The sequence below is a fragment of the Lepidochelys kempii genome, chromosome 26, assembly GCF_965140265.1.
Source record: "Lepidochelys kempii isolate rLepKem1 chromosome 26, rLepKem1.hap2, whole genome shotgun sequence".
Taxonomy (NCBI): Eukaryota; Metazoa; Chordata; order Testudines; family Cheloniidae; genus Lepidochelys; species Lepidochelys kempii.
The window spans coordinates 13,687,727-13,706,263 of NC_133281.1; the positions used below are offsets into that span (position 1 = coordinate 13,687,727).

The 18,537-nt window shown below is 50.2% G+C and overlaps 1 protein-coding gene across 2 annotated transcripts in view; it reads right to left on the minus strand.

The window, feature by feature from the left end:
* Window positions 1-18,537, minus strand: part of TCF7L1 (transcription factor 7 like 1) — a 103,877-nt gene that overhangs the window by 17,763 nt on the left and 67,577 nt on the right. The window contains exons 4-5 of one of the 2 annotated variants that reach the window (XM_073324978.1): window positions 4,493-4,576; window positions 433-565 (exon numbers count right to left, since the gene is read on the minus strand). In XM_073324978.1, coding sequence (XP_073181079.1) covers window positions 433-565; window positions 4,493-4,576 — 217 coding nt within the window. The remainder of the gene's footprint in view (window positions 1-432; window positions 566-4,492; window positions 4,577-18,537) is intronic. The other variant, XM_073324979.1, reaches the window with a different exon arrangement.

Here is an 18,537-nt window from a genome sequence, read left to right on the forward strand (position 1 = left end):
CGATCTTCATGGCTAACCCAGCCAACAGGTACATCCCCTACCACGTATGTCAAGCTTCTCTGCGTCCTCAGGCAAGCTGGGTCTCGCATCTCCCACGGCCCACTGCTGCTTTAACGTCAGCAGAGCCAGGACCACAGATCCCTTTTGTGTAGCTTGTGGGATTTGGTGGGCTTCCCTTTAAAATCTGATCCAGCAGAAGCTCACTGGGGACGATCGTCCCTGAGTCAGACAGTTAGTACCAGGTGGCATTGCAAGAGTTAGGAAAGGCAAAAAGCCTCTGCAGCGAAGTCTCAAATCTGGAAGGGAAACCGCTCAAACATTTCTATGGTCCTTGCTCGTATCCTAAAGTACTCTGCCCCATCTGTCCCTGTGTCTGACCGACTCACTCTGGGAACCGCCTTACATGCCAGCTTCTGTGCCCCGACAGCTCACCCGTCTTTGGGTCGATCTCTGGCGAGAGGTGGGAAGGAGGCGAGCCGGGGGAGAAGTGGTCGCTGCTGTACGTGATGAGTGGGGTCAGCGGGTGCATGTGATGTGCGTGCTGCACCACGGGTACTTTGTTCGACTGCAAGAGAAAAGGAAGAAAGCATTTGGACTTGAAAAATAAATGCATAACCCTCTGCAGAAGGAAACAGAAGAGCAGGATCCGGGTACAAATTTCAAAAGGACCCAAGTGACTTAGGAGGCTAAGTCCCCCGTCCAACAGCGATTTAGGGTAAAATTATCAAAGACGGCTCCGTCCCATTTCCAAAGGTGAATTAGACATTTAGGTGTCCGAGTCCCATGGACTCTCAATGAGATTTAGGCTCCTCCGTGGCAAAGCCACTTTTGAAAATGGGTCTTGGGTGCTTTTGAGAACGTTACCCTTGCTGACTGCAGTTTAGCTGCAGGGTTGACGCATCCCAGAATCACTGCCGCTACACCCACCAGAATCCCCCGCTGCACTCAGACGGTTTCATCTCTAAGAGACTCCACTCCCTCTCACAGCACAGCTCCTCTCCTCACGTCCTCCTGGAATGTTCACTATGTTTTGGTAAAGAGATACAGTGGGGTGCTCTGGAGGTCACCTCCCTTCACAGACTCAGCTCTCTGGCACATCAGGTCCTCCGTTTCTAAAGTTACACCAACCCCAGATCTCACACAGCCGGAGATCTCCACAGTCTAGATGCCTTGTGCCATCCACACCATCTTCACACCAGCAGGCGCGTCACCGAACAGTTCTCACCATCACCCCCCCGCCAGCTGTCTGCATTCCTGATCCACTCCCCGATCACACTGGCCTCTCTGCATCTCCCACCATAACAGCCAGACTGGGTCAGACCAAAGGTCCATCTAGCCCAGTATCCTGTCTTCCGACAGTGGCCAATTCCAGGTGCCCCAGCGGGAATGAACAGAACGGGTAACATCAAGTGATCCATCCCGTTGCTCATTCCCAGCTTCTGGGAAACACCATCCCTGCCCATCCTGGCTAATAGCCTTTGATGGACCTATCCGCCATGAACTTGTCTAGTTCCAACTGTGTCCCCCTCCCCTGGAGCAGCCCCTCGGTGCGTGAGGAATCATCAGCCTCCACTAGCGTGGTCGCAAAGAGGTCCATCCCACCTAGATGCCCCTCCGCCATGAGACTGGCTCCCTCAAGCGGCAGTCAGGGATGTTAATTCAGTGGTCTACTCCACAACGTCTTCCTATGCCTCCTCTGTAGGCAGTTCCCTCTCTCTGCTCCTCCCAGCTCACCACCTCTGCTCTCCAGATGTTGCACTTGGGCCCTGCAGGCCAGGAGCTGCTCGCTCCGGGTGCATACGTATGCCACTTGGCCACAAGGCAAACAGCTGTTCATTCTGCACTCAGTGCAATTCACTGTGGGCTGGTGGAGCTTACGAATTCAGATGCTGCATCCACAAAGCTTGCCAACACTCCACTAGCTGGCACATGCGCCCCAGCCCATCCTCTCCTGCACGTGCGCTGGATGGAGTTGTCGAGGGGGCATCTCTGTTCAATCTAAAGCAATTCTTTTCAGCCCAGTCCTGCTCTATCTCACAGGAGATCTACGTCCAGGCCAAGTTCTCAGGTTTCAGGCGTGACCCTTCCCCTGTAGCCTGCAGAGAAGTGTGACGTTAGTCAATCTCCTAGAACTCAACACGCCTCGAGGGATTTTACTCAAACGTACAAGAATGAAAAATTCACTTTGGGCAGCGGCCAACCCTGGAAAACGCCAGGCCCAGAGGCAAACGCTTTGCAGAGCTCACAGCGAGTGGGAACCAGGGGTTATAACGACAGCAGTTTTGCAACCTTAACGATAAAAGATAGAATAAATGAGGGCTGGCAGGGGATGGGGATGAGAAGGGGACCAGTGAAAACACTGCATGGGATGGGGGGAAGCTGACCGAAATACCAGAGTATCTAATCACTTGTGTGCACGGAGGTTTCCAGTGACAGGTTTTGAATCATGAACTCTCACAGCACAGAGCGAACCGAACAGCCTCAGGCACCAGGTGAGTCTGTCCAGCTGCAGGACTGAAACAGCCATCTCTTGGAGGAAGGGCTGGATTCTCCAGAACAAATAGAGATGGGTATTTCTGTATTCCCTCTCGGCTTCCTCCCTAAGAAAATTATTCTGAACGCTCCTTAAAAGGTCACCAGCAAAAGAAAAATTTAACCAGGGCTTGGGTCCTTTTTAACTCCGTTACGATACTTATAGAATGCCTAAAAGATTTCTTTTTTTCCTGCTTGCTTTTTACATTGGAAATACAAGTCTTGTCTGCCCTGGAAGACTTGATAGCCACTGGAGAATTAGTGAAATTGCGACCTCGCAGAAGAAAGGAAACTGGAAGCCGACCAATTGAGAGGCATTAGGAAATACCCTTCTTATTTGCCTTTGGAGAATTCAACCCTTAGTCCAAGGGATCATGGCTTCAACCCTGCAGTTGCATTTTTAGGTAGACTGATTAAAACTCTTGGGGTTTTACTTGTTTTTGTTAACCTCTACTTTGTTCCAATGTTTAATGAACAACTTCGGAGGAAAAAACGTCGTTGTTAATTTCAGAACCCTCGGCTTTCAAAGAACAGGGGAGAGTTCAGAAGAAAGATCTGATGCCTCACAACAAAATTCTTCAGCAAAACTGGGAGAGACCAAATCGATACAATGCCGAGAGTTTAAGAACCACCACCAAACCCGCCCAGGCCTCTTCCTGCAGCATAAAACAGCAAAATAAGGCCCAAGAATAATTACAAAAAATTATTTTGCAGCCACTACCAGTGATTAGTATTTGGCCTGGGCTTGGCAGCTCCTAAGATGGAGGGACAGACACACAGAACCTTAGAGCCTTGCTAAGTGCTGGGAGACTCCACAGAAGAGACTGTCTGGGAATGCAGTTTATGCCACTCCACCCCAAGCATTAACACATGGGAACCCATCTGCCTACTATCCCCAAGGGTCTAAGGACCACTGACCTTGCGCCAAAATGCTCATAACTCGGATGCCTGAAGGTAAGACACCTTGAACTCACACAATACTTCAGCACCAGCATAAAACTGGCCTGATTCTCCAGGGCTTGGAGCACACACAGCCTCCACTAAAGGCAGTGGGAATTGTGCTCTCGCCAGCTGAAAACCAGGCCTCTTATTTAGGTGCCTAATTTTAGGTGCACAGATTTGAAAGCGTCATCCTTAATGTGTCATTGCAACCCTTCATCTGCCTTTATCTGTGACCCAGGCTGATCACTGGGTACCGCACCAGCTGTAGGCACCCACAGAAACCTCTTCTTTCTCCTCTTCTGTTGTCTGCAGTCTTGTAGCCATATTGGTCCCAGGATATGAGAGAGATAAGGTGGGTGAGGCCATATCTTTTACTGGACCAACTTCTGCTGGTGAAAGAGACAAGCTTTCAAGCTCCACAGAGCAGAAGAGAGATTACCTCACTTGCCTGGTCTCTCCTTTTCTCCTGTCACTCAGAACTGATGCTGACATTTTCACTTCCTGTTTGACATATTCACAGATTCTAAGACCAGAAGGGACCTTCACAGTCATCTGATCTGACCTCCCGTAGGGCACAGGTCAAAGAATGTCACCCAGCTATCTCGGCATCCAGCCCAAGAACTCCTGGATGAACTAGAGCACATGTTTTAGAAAGGTTTCAGAGTAGCAGCCGTGTTAGTCTGTATCCGCAAAAAGAAAAGGAGGACTTGTGGCACCTTAGAGACTAAAGAGATTCCACATCCATAAATGATTGTTCCTCTGGTTAATTACCCTCATTTAAAATTTTGCTCTTTATGATGTGGTTTCAGGAAGGTGTGCACGGTCTGGGGGATAACGACAGAGACCAAACTGGGGGCAAGTGATGGGTGGAGATTCTGCCTGTGATTTGTGCCTGGTCAGGTGGACCAGGTGCAGCTGCAAGAAGAAAAAGCAAACTGTCTAGAAAATGCATGCAGGGAATCCTCCAGCCAAAACTGTTCAGGAAGGTTAGAGTACAATCAAGCAGACAAGCACTTACTAAGTGTGCGGGCGATGGAGATCTGCTGTCTTTCAGCGTAGCACCAGCCGGAACGTCAAGAAGCGGCCACTTCATCTGCAGGTACTGGAAGAAACCCAGATTTAAAAGGATGAAACAACATCTCTGTGAGGAAAGGGGACTCCCCGAAGCCCAGCTGTGTTCACAAGAGGGAGTTGTGGGACATGTCAGAAGTTTGGTATTTAAAACAATTCTGATACTGCAGGGCCTGTGCCCCTGCTCTGGTCATTCACTTCCAAGGTCAGTGGAGGGTTACAATAATATAGTAATGCCAAACTATAGTCACAAACAGCCAGCTCTAACCACAGCAGGCCTTGAGGAATTGTGAGTCTGTGAGCGTCTCTTAGCCAGCTCAGCTAGGAGCAGCTGCGAGGCCTCAGCATTGTGCACTAGGGTGATACACTTCTCTCACCCAAACCCTCCTCGCCCCCGCCAATCATTGACTCAGCCACCCTGCTGAAGGTCTGGAAAGGGTCCCAGCGAGGAGCGGCATGTACTTGGACATGGGAACTCAGCGTGCTCCCTTATCTCAATCTGCCAGCAACAAGTTCCCCCTAGCGGATCATTCCAGAACCTCCTGCTCTTCAGTAATAGGCTGTGATTAGCTAAGCTCTTGCCACCCCGGGGCAGACAGGATCTACAGGTCCAGTGTGAACCACCCTACCAGTTACGTTCTCATGTACCGTACTGGAGTCCCAGGTCTCCATGCACCATGGAGCCATATACAGCACAGACCCCAATTCCCACATCTGAGAAACTGTTTCACAATCCTCCCAACTACCCCATCGCCATTTAAGACTGATGCATTTAAGGGCAGCCTGTAAAATCTGCACACAACCCCGCTCCCTGAAAATCTGGCTGGCGACCACGGAAGTGCCGTGGAGGGGACCCTCTGCTCAGCAGCGCACGACACACTTGGCGGAGTTCTGCAGGAGGTCGTGAAGGCTCAGGCATCCTCCAGCAGGGCTGAGCGAATGGTCAGGGAGACGGTGTTCCCGTGGGATCTTGCCGCGCTGGCTCCTCGAAGACACTGGCATTGTGTCTCAGGGACTCAAGCAGAGTCCTCTGCAGGACTATTTTTTTAAATCCCATTCCCACCCGCTCCTGCGTTGTTTCTTGCATTTTTAGTCTGACCCGCAAAAACCTTAGATCTCATAAATCCCACAAGAGAGAGAGATTCCCCCATGCTACTAAAAAAACCCCAAACACTCAGTTAATACATACATACACACACACACACGGAATTCAGACACAATTTTTACCACTAAAAGAATAAAACAAATTTTGTTTAAACCATATAAAAAACTACTTTAACTCCTGTTATAAGGGACACCAAATCTCTTCCAATCTCTCGCCTAAATTTAAGTATTAAAACTCTAATTTAAAAAAAGAAAAACTGGCTTTCCAATCGCTGAAATTCTACTTATGACAAACTGACGAGAGATTTAGTGTTTTCACGCAAATTACCTCAGTATGGGGTTTTTGCCTACCCAATCCTGCTCACAAGGAAGTACATTTTACCTGCTCCTGCTATTATGGCAGGGGGTCCTGCAGGACCTGTGGGATCCCAGCCTAGGGTCTAGAGCCAAGTCCAGCCAGGCAGCAGACAGCTCATTGGCTCAGGCGGAAGGAGGAGTTTAGACTGAGATCTTTCAGCCTGGGACCGCTGCAGGGCAAGGCCTGGCTTTGCGTATTGCCTAGGGTGGGGCACATGGTCAGTGCTAAAACACAGAGAATTTGAATAAGAGACACCCCCAGTAGAGGATGATGCAGCTGCACCAGCCTGTGCAGAAGCTCCGGCAGCCTGGCCGCTCTTGCTTCATTCCCTGCCCGCCTCTTCCTTCTCTGGGGGAGCGATGCTGAATGGGGTGGTGCTGTTAAATCGCTGTACGAAGGATCCCCCCTAGAAAGGAGCTGCCTGGCTCTGAGGCGGGAACAAAGCAGGGGCATGGCATCCTAGCACATCAAACTACAACCAGCAAAGCTATTGCTTCGCTCGTTCTTTTAGTCAACCCTTTCCCTCTTTTTGCAAGTTGTCCACGCAGACCACGATTACAACTTACTTGTTTTTTGTACCTGATTAAAAACTACTACTAGTAACCCTTTACTCTTCTAGAGTGCTCTTCATCAGTAGACCGAAAAGCGCTTTACAAAGGAAGTCAGCGTCATTATCCCTATTTTACAGATGGGGAAACTGAGGCATGGAGCAGAGGAGTGAGTTGCCCAATCCACTCAGCAGGCCAGGAGCAGAACCCCGGTTTCCTGAGTCCCAGTCCAGTGGTCTGTCCACTAGGCCACACCAGCTCTAGCACAGCCAATCCCAAATGTTATAAAATCATGAGTCATCAGCAGCCACACCCACCCCATCATGAGATTGGCTTAAAAATCATGAAATTTTAAGATAATGCATTTTAGGCTCTATTTATTTGCCTTCTGGGTGGGTACTTTTTTTGTTTTGTTTTTTTGAGTCTTAGGGTGCACTGGGGTCACATTTTCAAGATTTTCTCACCAACCAGGAGAGCCAGAAACTTATTTCTAAAAAAACAAACAACCACCACCTCAAAATGGAGATTCTTATGTATTCACATGACTCCAGAAGTTGAGGCTTTAAGAAAAACACCAGTCATCATAAGAACTGCAACATGCTTATTACGGCTGTGTCTAAGGGCCAACCCTATTGTGCTAGGTGCTGTACAAACACAAAGTAGTAGACGAGAATTAGCAACACAGAGTTTTTTATGAATGGACTGGGCTGTTCACCAGTGGTCCCTGGAGTAGTCACTATTCTGGCTGTGCGTTACCACCTAGCTCTCACAGCAGCCCCCGCAGGGCGAGAGGACTCGAGAGCCAAAACTATTTCCAGGATCACTTCCAAGTCCTAATAATAATTGCTGTTTGTGATACTGCTGCTTGACCCTCTCTCCCCAGGGCTCTGGGGACTGAGGGCAGCTGCCACTCTGCTGTGGCAGGCGTCCAGCTGTTCCGGGCGGGTGTTCGGCCAAACAGTGAAGACTGCAGCAGGACAGACGCTTGTGGCCTGAGTGTACAGGAGCAAACCCCTGATTGTGTGTCTGGCGGAGCACCTGCCGGGCAGGCATTACCAACAGCAGGGTCAGTGCCGTGCCGCGCAGATTGGAGAAACACCGCCCTGAATGCTGCATGCTCTCCCTGCTGATGCCCTCCCTCGCTCTCTCTGGGTTTGTGGCCTCCAAGAGAAGGCAGCATGTCATGGGCCGGTCCCCCCAGCACAGCCTGAAAGGTCCTCACTCACTTCAGCTGGTCTTAGGTGCATGCGGGATTCTCGCCCGTCACACGGCTCCAGCTCTCCCTGCAAAGCAGGCTCTCACCTGACATGCCTGACCAAGTAAACCTCCATCCCCTGGACCCATGAGGCTAGGAAGCAGGCTCCCTGCACAAACAACCCTGTGATCAATCTGCCTCTAGGAAGAAGGGCTGGGCTGATCTCTCACAAGGCCACCTGAACCAGCGGGCTCGCGCTCTGGAATGGGCTCTGGCATTCCTCACTTGTTTGGTTTAGCTGATAGAACACAGTTTGTCCCAGGGACGGCAGAGAAAGAGATTAGGGAAGAATAGATCATAAATCCAAACACTCTGCCAAGGTCTCCTGTTTTCTGTGCAGATGCCACTTCATTTCCAAGGAGGAGGATGGCCCAATGTTTAGTGGCTATCCTAGGAGTTGGGAGACTTGGGTTCAAGACTCTACTTCACCACAGACTTCCCGGGTGACCCTGGGCAAATCACTTAATCTCTCTGTGCTTCAGTTCCCCACCTGCCCAATGGGAACAGCATTTCCCTACCTCTCGGGGGTGTTATGAAGTGTGACAAAGTTCCTGCTCTACCTTGGTGGGTCTTGCACTTATTGGCGGATTTGCTCGTCTTGGAGCTTCACAGCAGCCCTCAGCTTGGCCATTTTTCTGAATCCACAGTCCAGGTCGACGACTCCTGTGTCTGACCAGGAGTTGGGAGGATTTGGGGGGAACCCGGGCCCGCCCTCTACTCCGGGTTCCAGCCCAGGGCCCTGTGGAATGCAGCTGTCTAGAGTGCCTCCTGGAACAGCTGTGTGACAGCTACAACTCCCTGGGCTACTTCCCCATGGCCTCCTCCCAACACCTTCTTTATCCTCCCCGCAGGACCTTCCTCCTGGTGTCTGGTAATGCTTGTACTCCTCAGTCCTCCAACAGTCCGTGTTCTCACTCTCAGCTCCTAGTGCCTCTTACTCCCAACTCCTCACATGTACACCACAAACTGAAGTGAGCTCCTTTTTAAAACCCAGGTGCCCTGACTAGCCTGCCTTAATTGATTCTAGCAGCTTCTTGATTGGCTGCAGGTGTCCTAATCAGCCTGTCTTAATGGTCTCCAGAAGGTTCCTGATTGTTCTGGAACCTTCCCTGTTACCTTACCCAGGGAAAAGGGACCTACTTAGCCTGGGGCTAATATATCTGCCTTCTATAACTCTCCTATAGCCATCTGGCCCGACCCTGTCACAGAAGCTAGATCCATTAAAGGCTGTGAGGTGCTCCGATACTATGGATAAATACTTTAGACCAGGGGTGGCCAACCTGAGCCTGAGAAGGAGCCAGAATTTACTAATGTACATTGCCAAAGAGCCACAGTACCTCCCTCCCCATCAGCTGTTTTGTGGTGTGCAGGAGGCTCGGGGGTGGGAGGGAAGGGAAGGGAAGGGCAGGAGCGAGGGCATGGCAGGCTCAGGAGAGGGGTCGGGACGGGGTTGGGGCAGGGCCTAGTGGCAGAGCCAGAGCAGTGAGCAACCCCCCGGCACATTGGAAAGTTGGCGCCTGTAGCTCCAGCCCCGGAGTCGGGGCCTGTACAAGGAGCCGCATCTTAACGTCTGAAGAGCCGCATGTGGGTCCGGAGCCCCAGGTTGGCCACCCCTGGGTTAGACAGGCAGATTCTGAGCGCTGTAGCCCCAGTTTGATCTTTAACACAACCCTCCACAGTTTGGTGGGACGTGCACTTGAGCTACCAACACATGGAGTATGTTCCAAGGCACTCACTCCTACACACGACACCCTGCTTTCCCCTTCCTTGACACCCACACGTCTCCTCCCTCCTACTCACAACCCGAGCTCCACCCACATCGTAACGAGACAGACGTGCACGGTCTATTGCTTTGCTCTGCTCTCTACACGGGAGCTGGCGCTGGACTGCAGCCCGGTGGTGGGACAGGGCGAGTGAGGAGAGGTTATTGCTGGGAATTTGTAAGCACGTGTTGTAGTGGCTGGAGAGCGAGCAGGAAGAAGGGCTTGGTTTGCTCGTGCCTGGGACATTCCTTCAGGCCCGAATCGATCAGTAGGGACGTCTGCAGTGGGGTTAAGACAGCACGCATGGGGTGAGTATGGGGAGAAGGCCTGTGTGGCTCCCGGGGACGCGACGTGGCCAGACCAGTACGTGGAGGTGGCAGTGTAGCGTGTCGGGTGAATCGTGTCCATAGCTGGTGAGATTTCATTGGTTTTCACCATGCCTGGGGCTAGGATGTGCCTCTCAACAGCCTTAACTGCGAGCAAACGACCTTTTCTGGGCGGAATTTCCCAGTTTTTACCATAAGCACAACAGTGCATCAACAGGGGTGGCTACATACGGGCACAGAGTCAGGGGCATGGCCACGCCCCACCCGCTTAGCAGCCAGGCCCACCCAAATCTGAGCAGGGGTGTAGGGCTGCCACAGCAGCCCGCAGCGTCCCTTGGGCCCCTGAAATCCAGGACAGAGCTCTGCGCTCGCCCTTCAGAAAGCCACGCTCCGGCAGCTCTGCCTTGCCGGGTTCTGAGCCGCCCCATGCGCGTGCCCAGCCCGGCAGGTGAAGCCCTGTGCCTGGGGGCACCAGTGCTCGGAAACGGGCGTGGCGTCAGCGGAGAAGCTGAGCTAGCGCCGTCTGTCATTGCCCGTCTATCCGAGAGTCGGGGCCCACCCAAATTTCCACTCCTAGCTACGCCACTGGACAGAGCTTCACGTTCCCCATGCCACCTTCCTGCCCCCACCCCCGCAGAGCTGCACTGCTCCTGAACGTCCCCTCCATTGCTCCATTCCTTAGCACACTCATCCCTGCCAACCTGCCAGACCTCCCTTCCTCCTCGACAAAACGCTCATCCATATATTGCTCCAGAACAGCGTTTCACAGGCGAACACGGAGGAGGAGCAGCCAGCGTGGTGAGTGGGGATGCGCAGGGAGAAGCGTTGTGTTGACAGGACATCTGGCTAATCTGGAAGGGAGAGCAGAATACTGCGCTCTATTTTGGGTGTGGTCTGGGGAACACACGTGGGGGATTTCGACTTGTACGTGGTGCAATAGGGAAGAAGTGCTGTGGGGGCGAAGGAAAACACAGAGGAGCTGTGTTCTGATGAGCCACCATAGTTCTCTGTGCTGATGTTCTTACACCCCAGCTGCAGCCCCACTCCTCCACCATGATGCACCCACAAAGCTGATCTCCCCCAAGGGCCAATAATCCCCGGCCACCATCCCTTCTCTCTGCTTCTGCTGCCACCTGCTGGGAGGGTGATGGCAGAAACGTGGGGTTCCTAGCATGGGATTTCATGTGCTGCGGTGGGGCTGGCTGACAGGGGCCCAGTGCCTCTGCATCGAGTTGTCAGCACTCAAACAGCATTCCTGCACACACAAAAGCACCGTCTTGGGGCGCTTTTGGTGCCCTCGGGCCGGCTCAGCTGCCTCGGTGCTGGGACTCTGGTCTCTCACTCTCCCCCGAGGCTCTGCGATAGAGCAAGTCAGCATGCATGCACACGATGCTTTGGAAGGGCCAATTTCACAAGCTGAAAACAATTATGAGCCAAATCAGATGGGAGAAAAAAAATTTAAAGAGAAGAATGTTAGTGATAATTGGGAACTTCTTAAGAATATTTTTCTAAATGTCCCCAAAGCCATAATCCCTCGATGTTTTTGTTGTTTTTTTTAAACTGCCTGACTTAAAAGGGAAGTGAAAGCAGGAATACAAAATAAATAAAAAACAACAATATGTAACAAATAAAAAAAAAACAATGTGTGACAAAAGGGGAAGTTGATAGCAAGGAATATAAATTGGAAACTAGGAATTGTAGAAAATTTGTAATGGAAGAAAAAGACACAAGGAGAAATGTATGGTTAGCAGAGTTAAGGACAATAAGGAGTTTTTAAAAAATATATCAGAAGCAAAAAGAACCCCAAAGATGGAAATGGTAGAATTGGGAATAATAATGTAGAAAAAGCAAAAGTGTTCAATAATATTTCTGTCCTGTATTTGGGGGAAAAACAAACCATGTATTTATATCATATGATGATATATTTTCCATTCCAACAGTAGCTAAGGAGGGTGTTAGCAGCTACTAAAGTTACACATTTTAAAATTGGTAGATTCAGATTACTTGCATCCAAGAGTTTAAAAGAGCTTCCCAAGAAGTGTTCTGGACCATTAATGACTTTTAATAAGTCTTGGAACACTGGGGAAGGTCTAGAAGACTGAAGAGCGCTGATATTGGGCCAATATTTTCAAAGGGTAAATGGGATAACCTGGGTAACCTGTCAGCCTAACATTGATCCTGGATAAAATAATGGAGCAGCGGATATGGGACTCGATTAATCAAGAATGAAAGGAGAGTAATATAACTAATGTCAATCAACATCGGTTTATGGAAAACAGATTTTAACAAACTAACTTGTTTTTAAAGAGATTACATGTTTTGTTGATAAAAGGAACAGTATTGATGTAATATTCTATGAATAGACTTTTGTAAGGCATTTGACATAGTATTGCACAATATTTTCATTAAGAAACTACAAAGATACAAAATCACCGTGGCACACATTAAATGGGTTAAAATTAGCTAACCAATAGGTCTCAAAAGGTAACTGTCAAAGAGGACTCAAGCAAGCAGTTTTCTAGTGGAGTCTCCTGGGGATACGTTCTTAGCTCTATGCTATTTAACTTTTTTATCAATGATCTGGAAGAAAACAAAATCATTACTGACAAAGTTTGGAGATGACAAAGTTTGGGGGAGTGGTAAATAATGAACAGGGCAGCTCACTGATACGGAGTCCATTTGGATCACTTGCTAACCTGGGCACAAACAAAGAATATGCTCTTAAATACAGCCAAACGTGAACTCATACATGTAGGAACAAAGAGTGCAGGCCATATTTACAGGATGGGGGACTCTAAGGTAGGAAGCAGTGACTCAGAGACTCATGGGTCATAGTGGATAATTAGCTGCACGTGAGCTCCCAGTGCAAGGCTGTGGCTAAACAGGCTATCGCGATCCTTGGATGTATAAACAGTAGGTTATTTTACCTCTCTATTTGGCACTTGGGCGATAGCTACCACAATATTGTATCCAATTCTGGAGTCCGCAAGTCAAGAAGGATTTTGATAAATTGCAGAGGGTTCAAAGAAGAGCCACAAGAATAACTAAAGACCAAAAAACCGGCTCTACCTTGAGAAACTCAATCTATTTACCTTACCAAAGACAAGGTTAGGAGGGACTTGATCACAGTCTGCATGTATCTGTCTACCTGGGGAACAGAAATGTGATAATCAAGGTCTCTTCAATCTAGTGGACAAGGTCTCTTCAATCTAGTGGACAAAGGCTGATAGTAATTAACCACCGGAACATCTTAACAAGGGTTGTGGTGGATTTTCCACCACTTTCAATTTTCAAAATTGGATGTTTTTCTAAAATATATGCTCTAGTTCAGTGATGCTCAGACCTCGGTGGTTTAGGAGCCAAATTAGCAGTCAGCATTACCCAAAAGAGCCACAGTAGTAGTGCGAAGTCACTGTTTAATTTACTATCGCACTATAGATTCATATTTAAGCAGTATGACATGGGCAATATTTGGTTTGTTTATATATATATGGTTCTCACGGAAAAATGACTGACCAAGTATTATCATTTTATCAACTACAATTGGTTAATAAAGTAAGAAATGCGTCCTGACTGGGTTAATAATGATATCACGTTTTAATAACATGTGCTGCAAAGAACATGTTAAAGAGCCAAATGTGGATTGGGAGCCTCAGTCGGAGTATCACTGGTCTAGTTCAACCACAGCTATTGGCCTTGAAGCAGGAATTAAAGGAAATCCTATGGCCTGTGTTATGCAGGACACCAGACTAGACGATCATGAGGGTCCCTTCAGGCCTTGGAATCAAGGAAACTACTTTACCTAGCTCAGTCACTCCCTCCCCATTCACACACATAACCCATGTCCCCCCTCCAGTCACCCTGCACATCCCCATGCAGCCTTCTTATACCGCCCCAAAGCCCACTGACCCCTGCTCCCCACATACCCATGTCTGCCCTGCACAGTATGGCCCTCACCCCATTGGCTCCCCATCACGGCCTGTGGCACCTGAGAACTAGCAACAAGTCCACTTCTCCAGCCTTCCCCCTCAACACCCACCTCCCACTTTTCCTCCACCCCCTTACCGCTCCACTCTGCGAGAGCCCCATCTCACTCTCATTCCTTGCCAGAGACCACCTCCCCTGCTGGCTCCCCAGGGTCTCTGTGCTGAGCAGAGCAGGGGCTTGGGGTTGCAGCAGAGAACAGATGTGTGACAGCTACCATTTTGGCCAACACACTAGGGACTGAACCGGGAACCTCCCGAGCTTAGAGCAGAAGCTGTTACAGCTTGAGCAAAGGAGCCAATTTTCCCTAACTGGGGCTGGAAGAGAATTATATCCTCTGTGGTTCCGGCACAGAGGCGGGCCTGTAACAGTACGATACAGAGGCAGTTACATAAATACATCGGCTCTTCCTTGCAGAGAATCAATGGCTTACAAAGAGTAAAGGGAACGCTCTCTTTTTTTCTTGTTAAACCTGAAATTTTCAAAAAACCCCAACACCCCGGTCTTATCCCTGAGCTGTTCTGAACAACATGTGTGTAAGAAGCTTAGAGTTTACTGTGCTCTTTGGGCTAGAAAAATCCAAAACACCAAGATACCCAGGAGAAAAATGCTAAAAGGGACCTGAACATTTTTTGATTGGCCCTTGAAGAGGGAGTGTCTTAACTTTGGAACCCATACTCAACAACTGAAAAGTAAAACAGCAAGCATAAATTAAAAACCTTAAGTGCAAATTTCATTGCAACCTTTATTACAGAGCTGCCTAGTTCCCTAATTTCTCAGCACCACTGGTTTCTGTCCTCTCTGCCACATGCTGTTATGCTGGTCTTGCATACTTGGATATAGCTTGGAGACAAAATAAAGGTACAGTGAATAGTCTTTTTCAGTGGAAGGAGAAGTTCCTTTCACACCAAACAGTTGGATGGAGCATGTCCTGTGAAATTCCGGGATTTGGGAATGTGGAGTGGATGAGTTGCAGCTGTGCATTGGAATTTCCCAAACATACAAATCTTCATGATGTAAAACAGCTGGGAGGAAATCCCAGCATGCCATGCTCAGAGACAGGACAACCAATAAGCTAAATGGAAGATTAACCCTCCAGCTTCTTCCTTTGACAGGCAGTGCTGCATGAAGTGCAGATGTATTGTGTACCATGAGCAGGTTCCACTCAGAAATTGCCATGACAAAACGAATCTCCTTAAAAAGCTCAAGCTAGCAACTGCAAACCCACAGCATGAGCAGCTTTGAGCATAAGCAGAAGATCAGCTTTGCCTCCTCCAATGAGCTGCATGCCTCTCTCCACCAGGTCCAATCAGACTAGAACCGAGCAGAAAGTGCGGTCCTTTGTCATCCCGTCGAACCCACTGAATATGCAGCACTGCACACAGGAAAGGTGAGCCCGTCACCGACATACGCCCAGGTAACTCACACCTATTTCCCTGACACCTCTCTATTTTTTAAGAGGGTTAAGAGGTACAAACTTGGTACAAAGAGGCTGTTTATGAAAAATCCTCCCCATTTATTTTTTGAATGATAAAAATCGCACCTTTCGCCCCCAGGGTGTAAGGACAAATATTAAAAGGCAACAGTATCAACACCGCATAAGCCCTCTTCAGCTAAACCACAACACCAAATACTTGTGTCATGCCTCCAAGAAGGAACATGCCTTGAAATGGCTCAGGTTCCTTCCTTTCCCCCAGAAGGACCCTTTGGGTTCAGTCTAATGCTTCCTCTTCCTCCTCCACCGCTCTCATCTGTGGAGTCCCACAAGTCTCTATCCTCTCCCCCATGTTACACACTACCTAGAGGAAGCCATTGGGGCCTGCTGAGACAACACGGGCTGACGACGGCTTTGGTGAAAGCGTCATCCCAGCAGGACGAGGGCAATTCCCAGTTCTATACATTCTCCTCATCAAATGGGAACAGCACCATCGCTCAGCTCGCTCGGTGCCTACCCAAAACCAGCACTTGGATGAAGAGCAACTGGCCAAGCTGAGCCCAGGCCAGACGGAGGTGATGCTGGTTGGCAAGGGGAACACTTTGGAGAACTTGCTTCCTCTCTAATATCGCTATCAGAGGCATCTGCCCTCAGGTTGTTAGCTCAGTCCATGACCTTGAGCTCCTTTCAGGCTCCTCTTCGGACCCAGGTGCTCCAACAGCCAGGGAGCCAAAACAAGCCCACTTCTGGAGATTGTGTCTGATGGGACAGGGCACAGCCCTGGCCACAGAGACACCACATTCAGGGCTTCCAGCGTCACAGCTCCACATTTAGCCCTCGGGATGAAATGCCCTGAAAGGCCTCCCGGGGACCACAGCAGCCTGTCTGCTTAAGGAAACCCCAGAAGCACTTCAGCCAATGCACTGGCTCCCCTAATCAGAGACCCTCAGTGGGATCCGCCCTAGTTACCAGAGAGACGCCTCTCCCTCCAAAGACATGACCTGCCAGAACAGCTCGCTCGCTCTCTCTCTCTGCCGCCACGGACCTGCCAACCATCCGGGGAGCCAGAACGGTCACCGGAGACTGACCCCGACTACGGAACTCATTGCCAGAAGACACCCCAAATCTCACCATTGAGAACTTAATGCAGAACTCCCTTCTTCAACTTAGTTTCCCTTCAGTAAGTTCTCTACCCAGACACACAAAACCTCCATGAACTAATTAGACTATTTTCCCTTCAGGCTGGGAAGAGGGAGGGGGAGAGAAAGAGACTTATTTCTATTTTCAGTTACTTGAACTATGCCTCTGTTTCTCCCTCACTATGGGGCTGTGCCATGCTCAGCGCATTGGGCCCTGTAGCGGGGTGGTCACCCGCTCCGGCCTTGGGGAGGGCTGGGGCTGAGAGCTAGTAAACTGGCCTGACTGGGGCATGGCCCAGCTGTAGCTGCCTCCCCACAGCTGGCCTGTATAAAGGGGCTGTGCACCAGGCACTCAGGCAGTCTCCCTCTAGCTGAGGAGGGAGAGGGGCCCAGCTGCTGGGGAAGCCTAAGGGTACCTAGAGTGAGGCAGGGCTGGGGAGCTCCAGGCCGGCAACTCCCCAGGCTGCAGGGCCTTGTTCAAGGCCCCACAGAGGTACTGGGTTGCAGAGGAAGGCAGCAGGTCCAAACCTCCCTTGCCTATGACGACTGGCTTGTACAGACTGCAGTCAGCTGCAGTGAAAGGGGGCTCGATGGTGACTGGCAGTAGCCCATAGGCTGAGGCAAGGTGGGGATAGAGGGTGGGGGTTCCCCAGGGAGGGGAGACCCAGGAAGCATGTGGGGGTATTGCAAAGGGGCAAGACCTCAGGTAAAAGGGCACTGGGGTCCGGGAGGGATATGGGGGCAAACGGGATGGCGACCAGCAGAGGGCTCTCCGACAGCTGGTGAGCTAATTCCCTGGGAGACCAGCAGGAGGCACCGCAGGGATGAATCACGCCCCGTTACAGGCCCCCAGTTGGCATCAGAAATGACAACAACAACAAGGAATTGGAATACGGGGAGACCCCACTGCAGGGGGCAATGGAGAGTGAGGAGAGAGATCTGAAAGTTACCACGTTTTAGAATAATTCTCACTGGTGACTACGTTCCTTCTGGCTCTCCCAGTGCATCCCCCCGTTGTCTCTTTGCTTCTTCGCTATGCTCTGTGTCTCCTCAGTACATCATGAGCTCTCTGAGCAGCACCATGTGTATCCGCAGCACTTTACGGAAAAATGAGAGCATGCAATATTGAGAAATCACGTGCTTTGGAGGGAGGTCACAGGAGGTTCAGCCCTGGCTTTAAGATATAGGGGAACATGAAGAGCTTTGGGAACTCGGTCCCTTGGTTAGAGGATCCCAAGCCCCAGCCCAGGTAGCCATCCGTGCTTTAGCTCTCATCAAACTAGTGTGCTAAAAATAGCCACATGGCACGGGCAGTGGCTCAATCAAAGCGAGCGTGTGTACATCTACCCGCACTAGGAATTACACCGCCAGCCTCCGTGTACATGTACCTCGGGAGTCTGCACAGCAAAACACCTTCCAACGGGCCATAACTGGAAAGGGAGCTCCATCAGCTGTTCACACCCACGCTCCCGGCACGCTCCAGTGCGGGCTGGGTCATGAAGGAGCAGCAGCAACTCTAGCTAAGCCTGTAGAAAGTTTCTGTTGAGAGCAGATTTCTCTCAGGGCTGTAACATCCACATGCCTAGGCCCCTCCTCCTTTAAAAGCATCAGGGTCTTATAGGGCTTTTTGGCACACATTCAAAGCAAATGGAGGTGCAGAGCCACACAAAGCTCCTATTCTCAGGATGGCCTTGCACTTTGCTAGGGCACGCAACCCAGCACCGGCCATGAGAAATCCAGCAACACACAATCATTTTAGCTGTTAATCTGGTTTTGCAGAGCAAGCATCTTTTGGCCCCAGGGTGCCCAGTGCCGGCTCAGCTGGTAGGTGGCTCTTAGCAGCACTGGGCATGCTTGGACTGCTCCCTGTTGAAAACAGGCGGAGCAGAGAAATGAACACATACTGCCCGAGGGAGGGAGGTCCCAGCCTTCCCACAGACACCCTCCCGCTTGCTAGCGGACGCACCAAACTATAAACCCAAAGGCCAGGAGTTCCAGTCTCCTCTGCAGACTCGTTAGAAAGTTTCCATGCGCCTTGCTGCTCTCATTATTAGCTCGCTGCTAAGCCAACTTGCATATG